Below are 10324 nucleotides of genomic sequence, written 5' to 3' on the forward strand. Positions count from 1 at the left end.
TTGACCCAAACCCACAGATCCAAAGGCCTTATTAATTATTCTCCTAAATATTTTCTCTTAATATCTTGCTATTTTTTGATATACAAGTAATAAAGCATGAGGATTCAGGACAAGAATAAGGCTAAGACAAAGCCATCTTCCGCCGCCGGTGGTGGAGGAAATACGAATCCCACGCCGGCTCCGGTTGTTAGCATTCATGCTTGCGTGGAGTCCGGAGATCTCACCGGCGTGCAGAGGCTACTCACCCAAGATCCTTCTTCTCTAAACCAAAGGAGCATTTTTGTAAGTTTTTTCTTTTTTCTACTCACTCCCTCTCTATTTATTATTGTATTTGTATACCAATTTGAGACATACAACCATGATTCATGTTGAGAGAGTAAATTCTCTTATATAAGTGATGTAATTAATAATGAAATTTTAGGAAGATGGAATCATGTGTGGTAGAGAAAAATAAAGGATCAATTTAAAGTAAAAGAGATGAAGAGAGCAGTCCACGTGTTCGAGTCCAATGTGATGACGGTGATGACAAGGCACGAGTGATTCTGTTCAAATATTAACATATCTACAAACTTTTGAGACATTCACATGTTAGTTGTATTATAAATTAGATTAACTTAAATAACTACTGAGTGACTCCTCTTATCACCAAATTGTTTACGAACTATACTTAGCCCCGTACAATCTAAAATGTACTACATTCTTGTATTTGGATCGTACATAATCCCCTCTTATCAGCAATAGATTTTGTGATGAGTAATTTTGTTTGATGCAGTTGATTCAAACGCCATTACACGTTGCCGCTGGTCACAATAGAATTGATATACTCAAGTATTTGTTGGAGTGGAAAGGATCAGTGACACTTGAGTTAGAAGCCAAGAATGTCGTACGTTTATGATCAAACCTTATCCCCTTGTCTTAAAACAAAAAGATTTTAATGTACATCGTTTGATTCTTACGTTTCTGCACCTCAGTACGGAGAGACCCCTTTGCACGAGGCAGCCAAGAATGGATTCAATGACGCTGTCGCGACACTTCTTCAACACGGAGCCAACATCGAAGCCAGAACCAATGTACATCACCTACCTCATCAAATTTGGCTGATAATTCATAAAATTTGGTCAAATTCAGGTTCATCCCATGACCGAAAATAATGAAATTTGGATTCTGCAGTTATCCAACCTAGAAAAATTTCGGTCGCCTACATATGTGTAATACTATTATTGATGCTTTTCTACCAAACGATGTCATATTCTGTATGATTAGACCAAATACTTTACTCTAGGTAGCTGCGAACAAATCAAAATTTCATGACTTTTCGCATTGTTTTTCAAAGTTGCAGGACATACCAGAATTTGACTAAAATTCATGTTTTTATGCCCCCTATATGTTTATGACTAACCGGTGAATTTGTCGGAATCAGAACTCGATGACTCCGTTGCATCTCACGGTTGGTTATGCGCTGACGTCCGGCGACAACTCGGTTGTCAAGACGCTGTATGAATACAATGCTGATTTCTCAGCAGAAGATGATGTATGTTATCTTTTTATTCATACATGATGTTTCTTTCATTACATGAATCATCAATGTTAGGGTTTTTGTGGGCAGGAAGGGATGATTCCATTCAACTACCTTCCATCCGGAGTCGAAAACGATGAACTGAGGCTACTCTGCCAAATTGTGGAAGAGCCAAAGGACTATGAGGAGTGTGGAATGAAGGGGAAGATGGATGAATTCAACCTCGAGCTATCGAAGATTGTAGGGTTAGACGAGCTGAAGGCGCAGCTTCGAAAATGGGCTAAAGGGATGCTCTTGGACGAGAAGCGTCGCGCTATGGGCGTAGACCTCGGGCCGAGGAAAGCCCCTCATATGGCTTTCCTCGGGAACCCCGGCACAGGCAAGACTACAGTTGCAAGAATCCTAGGAAAACTACTCTGCTCTTTGGGGGTTCTGTCTTCGGACAAAGTAACCGAGGTGCAACGATCAGATTTGGTCGGGGAATTTCTCGGCCAAACCGGTCCCAAGACGAGGACAAAGGTATTTGTCTGTTTACACTTTACATCGATTTGGTAATGATTCAGTTGTCGGTACATAACTTGGATAACTCTCTATTCTAATATGGTATCAGAGCATGCATAGGTCTATTGTGATATTAGAATACTACATATGATGCTCTAAATCTTGTGGATTTGTTACAAGGAAAATCACACGAAAAACATGAATTCTAGTTTGTTTACATCGACTTGGTAATGATTATGTTGTCGGTACATAACTTGGATAACTCTCATTTCTTATATAGTGTCAGAGCATACATATAGGTCGATTGTGATATAGCATAGTACAAACATATGATGCTCTAAATCTTGTGGATTTGTTAAAAGGAAAATCACACGAAAAATCATGAATTATAGTCAAATTATGGTCTGTTCTGCAGGGATGTATTCAGATTCATAAGCTAGTGTTCAAAATCAAAACACTTATAGTCCATTGGATCTTGTGATCTAACAGTTAGATTAATGTCATGTGTCATCTAATAATGTAGATTATTAGTCTAATAATGTAACTTAGCTAATAATGTACTATTTTAGTAAAATAGTGTATCATTTTAGTCTAATAATGTAGCTCGGCTAATAATGTATCATCTTAGGCTAATAATGTAACTTATCACAACCATCTAATCAAAGAATCCAAAGGCTGTGATTTGTGCTATGTCTGATACTAAAGAGCTGTGAGGACCCTAATACACCTCTGTTCTGCAACTTTAAAAATCAATTGAAAAATTTATTAAAGTTTACCATGGTCAGAATTTGGGTTCTAAATCTTTATATTTAGAATCTTAGTAGTTGACAACACACTTAACACCTACTAAGACACGTCATCAATTTGAGAAACATACGCTCCGAATTAACAATATACTATTATAGTACATGTGACCAACCTGAATATTTTACCGTGTGATAATTGAATTTTTTTAATTTAACATGCCAGAGGCAGACCAGAATTAGACCAAATTTCATGATTTTTTCTATCAATTTGTAGATCGAAGAGGCGATGGGTGGGATATTATTTGTGGACGAGGCATACCGCCTAACCCCCACGGACTCCGGAAACTCCATCGAATACGGCGTGGAAGCTCTTGAAGAGATCATGTCAGTGCTGGAGGACGGCGAGCTCCTCGTGATCTTCGCGGGCTACACGGAGCCCATGAGGCGCGTCTTCTCGTCCAACGCGGGCTTCTGCAGGCGCGTAACGCACTTCTTCCAGTTCGATGATTTCAGCTGCAGGGAGCTCGCGGAGATGGTGATGATCAAGATGAGCAAGCGGGACGAGAGGAGCCGGCTGTTCGGGTTTAGGCTCGGATCCTGCTGCGGCGTTGAAGCGGTTGCTTCGGTTATAGAGAGGAGGACGAGCGAGGCGATGAGGAGTAGGATGAATGGGGGTTTGGTGGATCATATGCTCAATAATGCGAGGGAGAGTCTTGATTGTAGGCTTAGTTTTGAGGCCAAAGGTGATGAGCTTTTGACAATAAAGTTGGGTGATTTAGAAGCTGGTCTTGACCATTTGGTAAGGCGGTTGAATCTTGATGAGGTTAAGGTTTAATTAGAGAGAAGGTGAATGTTGGTGAATCTTTTATCTTGATTTAGACAAGTATAGATCAACTCCATGTATGTGTGTGTTATGTGAGCAACATTCGACTTTATTTTGTGTTGTTTCATTTCTATAAATATAACGTGTAATGTTATTTATTCTATTTTGTACATTTAGTTTGCATGATTCCAAGATTTTTAAAATCATTAGTCACGTAATTAATTTTTAATAATTTTAATGAAAATGAATAGTAGATTTTGTTTTTCATTCATTTATCCGAAGTTATATATTTTTTCTCTTCGTATATACTCTATGTACTTATTAATCAAGTGCAAACTCTAAATATTATACAAACTCCAAACTATGATCTGGACCATTAAAAAATATCAATATATTACAATATAGCAGCAACAGAAAATATTAACACAATGTCAACGGTTGACACTGTGTTTGACATTCGGTTGATATTGTGTTGACTTCAAAATCTTGAAATTTTACACTGTGTTGACGTTGCGTTCACAATGTGTTGAAAAGTTTGGAGTTTGTAAAATATATGATTTTGCATTTTATCACTGCCCACTCTATGTAATAGAAGATCAAATAACACATTTTTGAATTAACTTAATAAACCAATCTAAATTAATGTCCATAAGATCTACAATTGTTATATAGGAAATACGTGCATTGTCGAGTCTCATTTTCATATATAGAACATCAATGTAACCAATATTAATTATGACATAGGGTTTAATAAAAACGCAAATTGAGCTATGAAACTAATATACTGACATGCATATATATCGAACATATTACATAACTACATAGAAAAGTTGGGGTCCTATCAATATAAATATTTATGTACGTTAAGATTTCGAGGCTGCGAATTTAAGTGACGTGAAATCTATTCTCTTTATAAATTAGGATCGTCTCAACTCCACCACTATAGCTCCTCATTTGGAGAATATAATTGGTGAATTTGGATATGATGTAAAGTTGCAATTGAACGAGTCAGCTAATTAAATTAAAAAAAATCAAACCTCTAAATGTATTTTAATTTGTTTCTAATAAGCTTTTCCACGAAAATAATTAGAGTCAATTCACATACATCATCATCGTTATTTTATTTTTTAAATTACTCGTAATAAATGAAGAGGTATGAAGTAGAATACGACCACTTATTTTTTGGTTAAGTCGGGACGCCAACCATTCCAACTTTTTCTTTTCTTTTTTCAAGTCAAAATTTGGAATTAAATATATGAGAAAATTAGTTATACCCATTTCCTAGGCAAATTAATTATTAAATTCAAAATAAACAAATCATATAAATATAAATGAAAAGAATCTTATTACTACTAATATTTTTGACTTTTTCAACTTAATTTGAATAATTTATTTATTTAGTAATACTAGTGAAGAAGCATTTTCAAATATAGTTTTCAAAAAAATTAAATACGAGACACGGAAACTAGAATCAATATAATTTGCATTAACACCTGCCAATAATTAGGTAATACTAATATTAGCTAACATGGACAAGACGTGTTCTTATTGAATTATTTTGAGCATTTATTTTGTTGACAAAAGTGTTCAAGAGAATAGATAATAAGGATTAGGTTCAAATTTCGCATCATTTCATCACGATTAGGAATATTAACACGCAACTTTTTGGACAGCAAGCTATATTTATTTATTGAATAGTTGAATATTTGTTCTTACTCTTAGTTTATCTTCTCTTTCATATTAAATCATCAACAAGAACAACATACACTCGCTCAAGTCTCAACGCCGTCGAGGACGATGAGCAACATACTTTTTTTATTCATTTTTTCCCACTTACTCATTCACAATTTTTATTACTATAAAATTATATAATTGTGAGATTCACTCAATTAACTATTTCAATTAACATTTTGTCAAACTTGTGCCGAAAAAAGTAAAGTCTTATTTGTGGCCAGAGTGAGTATGTTTGAATAGTAGTACTAGAACGTAATTAGTTCAGTTTATATAAAAAATTTTCTGCATATTTCATAAATCTAAAAAGTACTAATACTGCTGTACTACTTTATAATAAGCTATAACATGACCAAATAACACTATTTTACGAAAATTTATGTTAATATATTTGGAGGGGCCACAGCACCCCTTTCGTTGACTTTTTCATGTAAAAAATGGTAAGTCAGAAACAAACAGTAAAACAAAAAGAACACATCCTAAGAAATATTTTCAAGCTGAGAGAGACAAAGAATATTGATTTACATAAATTATGATCACCTGAATTGTTGAGAGTGTGGAGATGATCTTGTCTCTCTACTTGCAAACCACTGCACTGTTTTTGTGGCAATCGGTAGCCAAACCCTTCTCCTCCTCTCCTCCCTCACATTCACTTCTTCATGGAATCTTGGATGAACCACGATTTCGGACATGGATCTCTTTTCATCAGGATTTCGCGAGCCCGATTCAAACCCTAATTTCCTCTCCTTGTCCTCCTCCGAGGAGGAGTTGAGGAGCATGATGTCGGAGGAGCTCACGTTGCTCCACCGGCTCTTCAGCACCACTATCTTGTGGTTCAATCTATGCATCATGCTCTCCGGCATCGCCTCCTCCTCCTCCTCCTCCTCCTCAATGCAGAATCTGGAGGATCCTTGGCGGCTCTCCTCTCTCTCCACGTAGAGCTCGAGATTGGAATCCGGCGGATTCTGCAGATCGTCGGCGGTGACGTGGCGGCGGCAGAGGGGGCAGGTGGAGTTTTTCTCGAGCCACTGGTCGATGCAGGCGATGTGGAAGGCGTGGTTGCACTTGGGGAGGAGGCGGAGGACGTCTGCGTCGTCGAATTTGGCGAGGCACACGGCGCATTCGAGGCCGGCACGGGAGCCGAGGAGGGAGGAGAAGCGGAAGAAGGGGAGGGAGGAGATGAGGGATTTGTCGAGGCCGGGGGCGGAGAGGGGGAGGGTGGCGGCGACGGCGGCGGTGGTGGAGGGGCGGTGGCAGAGCTTGGCGTAGAGGAGGAGGAAGAGGGTGAGGGAGAACATGACGGTGAGCATGGAGATGACGACGGCGAGGCTGGGTTTGAAGTTGCTGATGGCGTCGGAAGTGGATCGGTGGTGGGCGGTGTCGGAGGGGGTTTGGGCGTTGGTTCGGAGGAAGACGAAGAAGATGAAGATGAAGAGGAAGAGGAATGGTGAGATCTTCATGGTTTATGACAATAGTTATCTTGTGTGGAGAAGAATCCAAATTTGGGAATTTGACAATGGTTAACATTTTATAATATGGCTACTCAAAGAATATATATATGTATTCATTTCCTTTTTGTATCTTTTGTTCTTTGTTCTTTTTAATCTCAGCCCCACTATTTTGTCATCCGACGGTTAGATTGGTGCCACATGTCATTTAATAATACAGATTTTCAGTTGAATAATGCACACCGACTAATAATGCACCATTATAGTGTAATAATGCAGATCATCTGAACCGTTGATGAATGAGATCTAACGGCCCATATTAAGAAGAATAAAGGATCTAAGGGATGAATAGGAGAATAACGCTCCCTATATATATATATATATATATATATATATATATATATATATATATATATATATTTGGTTAGTAAGTATGAATAAATTGTTATCCATAGTATTAGTCTCAGTATTGTAAGTGTTATTTACATGTCACTAAATATCTTATTTTATTATTTTGAGATTTTTGTCACTATATATTCTATCCATTTCATTTTTATTGTATTTTGTGACTATTGTCATATCCCATTAACTCATTTTATTACTATCTCCGTCTGCCATTAATTGACACATTTTGATTTGGTGCGAATTTTAAGAAATGTAATGGAGAGTGAGTTGAAAATGTTAGTGGAATATGGGTTCAATCTACTTTATAAATTAATTTTATAATAAAATGTGAGTGAAAATAAGTTAATGAAATGTGGAGTTCATTATCAAAAGTAGTAAGTAAGTAGGATAAGTATTGACAGATGAACCAAAAAGGAAAATAACGACTTGTAATGGTGGACGGGAAGAGTAATATTTAGTTATAAATTAAAAACGAGATTCATACTCTATACTTTTTCCATCTTCATTTTCTTGCATTTCTTAAAAGTCATGGTAATACATGTATCCATATGTTTTTTAGTTACTACATTTATCCATATGCTCCCTTATATGCATTTTTTGAACTAATATATCTTGTGCATTAGTATTACCAATATCAACATTATTCACTTTTGAATTAGACACAACTTTTTTTTTTGTTTCCCAAAGTATCTCTCATATTCGACGGCTAGACGACTAATTACTCATTCCAAAAGTTAGCGTACTAAATGATTTGCTCCATTCACATGGACAGGAGATCGAACTACCATGCCAACCCTGTTGATGAGATACACCTTGTTGTTTAAAACTTAAACTTGTAACAAAAAAATTGGTAATCTCATTCATTTATATTTAGTGAACTCTTCTAATCTTTTTTTATATGCATCACTAAGTGAGCAAAAAAACTAATTATGATAGGTATAATACGTAACTTCATACAACACTCGTAGTTTTTGTAGATGTGGTGAAGCAAACCATATCCCATATCGGAGAATGAACAAGAGTTGCAAGCATATAAATGGGCTATCCCAACTCCATTAGTATGAGGCCTTTTGGGGAGTACCCTAAGAGCAAAACCGTGAGGGCTTTTGCCCAAAGCGGACAATATGTGGTGACCTGGTGACCATGTAACATGGGGCACAGACATGTGGTCTTGGTCTGGTGGTCTTGGTTTGAGGGGAGGATTGTGGTGAAGCAAACCATATCCCACATCGGAGAATGAACAAGAGTTGCAAGCATATAAATGGGCTTCACCAACTCCATTAGTATGAGGCCTTTTGGGGAGTACCCCAAGAGCAAAACCGTGAGGGCTTTGCCCATAGCGGACAATATCATACTAATGTGGAGTTCGGGTGTGCACCACCGATACCCAACAGTGGTATCAGAGCTCTGGTTCAGGGGCTGGGCCTGTGTGGCTCGGGGTTCGGTGGGTTGCGCTTGCAAGTTCTCCGATGTCTCTCCGTGAGCTCGACCAAGACTTGTGGTGACCTGGTGACCTGTAACATGGGGGCACAGACATGTGGTCTTGGTCTGGTGGTCTTGGTTTCAGGGGAGGTTTGTGGTGTAGCAAACCATATCCCACATCGGAGAATGAACAAGAGTTGCAACCATATAAATGAGCTACCCCAACTCCATTAGTATGAGGCCTTTTGGGGAGTACCCCAAGAGCAAAACCGTGAGGGCTTTGCCCAAAGCGGACAATATCATACTAATGTGGAGTTCGAGTGTGCACCACCGATACCCAACAGTGGTATCAGAGCCCTGGTTCAGGGGCTGGGCCTGTGTGGCTCGGGGTTCGGTGGGTTGCGCTTGCAAGTTCTCCGATGTGGTGTGTGAGCTCGACCAAGACCTGTGGTGACCTGTAACATGGGGCACAAACATGTGGTCTTGGTCTGGTGGTCTTGGTTTGAGGGGAGGATTGTGGTGAAGCAAACCATATCCCACATCGGAGAATGAACAAGAGTTGCAAGCATATAAATGGGCTATCCCAACTCCATTAGTATGAGGCCTTTTGGGGAGTACCCCAAAAGCAAAACCGTGAGGGCTTTTGCCCAAAGCGGACAATATCATACTAATGTAGAGTTCGGGTGTGCACCACCGATACCCAACAGTAGAGTTATCAACGATTGACAATGCTAAACATGCTATAATTTGGAGTTAAGGGGAGGAAAATAAACACAATATATGATCATTCAACTTCATTTCACTTATTAATTCATTCCAAATCATTGCAAAAATTAAAACAAGTTCTTTTTTGCAGAGTACATTAACTACTCCATCGAGCTCGCTTATGAATATTGACATTTGCCAAATGCTGCAAGAAAGAAAAAACAAATTAAACCTAGTAGTGCAGGTATATTAAATACTATGAATAAAAAAATTGAATAAAAAACTTACAAGGATCATAGATAGAAAATATGCCAACGGCTTTGTCACACTGGCCGTTACGACGATAGATTAGATTGAGAATGTATGAGGCATGATTCTGCAATGTATTTGGTTCATAGCACTAACCGCCTGGCCTTATCTCTTTGCAGTCGACTAGCTGACTACACGCGGTGTTCAAAAAAAGCTTGCATCTGCTGGTCTCTTGCGCCCGGTGCCACCACACACCATTGCTTGCTCTGTATTAGCATTATTTCATCACATTTCTATTAAAATATAATTTCTTGGTTATCGAATAAACTGAAAAGACCTGGTGAATTCCGGCATGAGAAATGGCGGAGGACACACACGAAACGACAAGCCCTAGTTGAAACATGGCAGTGAACAAAGAAAGCTTCATCTTTCGAGTGGATGTGTTGTTGTGAGGGTTTGATTCAATTTGTTTTAAGTTTTGGTGTTGATTGAAGTTGAGAATTGATAGGGTTGCCTTACTTGCTTTTATATATGGATTTGATTTAACATCAAAAAGAGCCTTTGCTTTCATTTATGGATTTGAATCGATATTAAATTGTAGTGTAAGGTACTTATATATGGAATTAATTTCAAACGATATACAATTACTTTATTTTCTCTCTTACTCTATATGCGAGTGCAAGAATTCTAATGCGGGTCGGCTTGGGGCGATGCGTACATGTGCTTGGAGTGTAGGAATCAAAACGGGGATGTTTATTAACGTTATTACCAGCATTAA

The 10324-nt window shown here is 38.1% G+C and overlaps 2 protein-coding genes across 2 annotated transcripts; one reads left to right on the top strand and one right to left on the bottom strand.

Annotated features, from left to right (window-relative positions):
* The first annotated feature begins 48 nt into the window (after positions 1–48).
* On the top strand, positions 49–3772 carry LOC121796326 (protein CfxQ homolog). The gene is made up of 6 exons (XM_042195167.1): positions 49–282; positions 773–883; positions 972–1070; positions 1421–1531; positions 1607–2035; positions 3038–3772. The coding sequence occupies exons 1-6, from the start codon at positions 97–99 to the stop codon at positions 3596–3598; spliced, it is 1497 nt and encodes a 498-aa protein (XP_042051101.1). The 5' UTR covers positions 49–96; the 3' UTR covers positions 3599–3772.
* A 1917-nt stretch (positions 3773–5689) lies between these two features.
* Positions 5690–6816, bottom strand: LOC121796352 (E3 ubiquitin-protein ligase ATL42-like). Its single transcript, XM_042195203.1, has one exon. It carries the CDS (start codon positions 6775–6777, stop codon positions 5854–5856), a length of 924 nt encoding a protein of 307 aa, XP_042051137.1. The 5' UTR covers positions 6778–6816; the 3' UTR covers positions 5690–5853.
* Positions 6817–10324: the final 3508 nt, after the last annotated feature.

The sequence above is a fragment of the Salvia splendens genome, chromosome 3, assembly GCF_004379255.2.
Source record: "Salvia splendens isolate huo1 chromosome 3, SspV2, whole genome shotgun sequence".
In the NCBI taxonomy this organism is placed as follows: domain Eukaryota; kingdom Viridiplantae; phylum Streptophyta; class Magnoliopsida; order Lamiales; family Lamiaceae; genus Salvia; species Salvia splendens.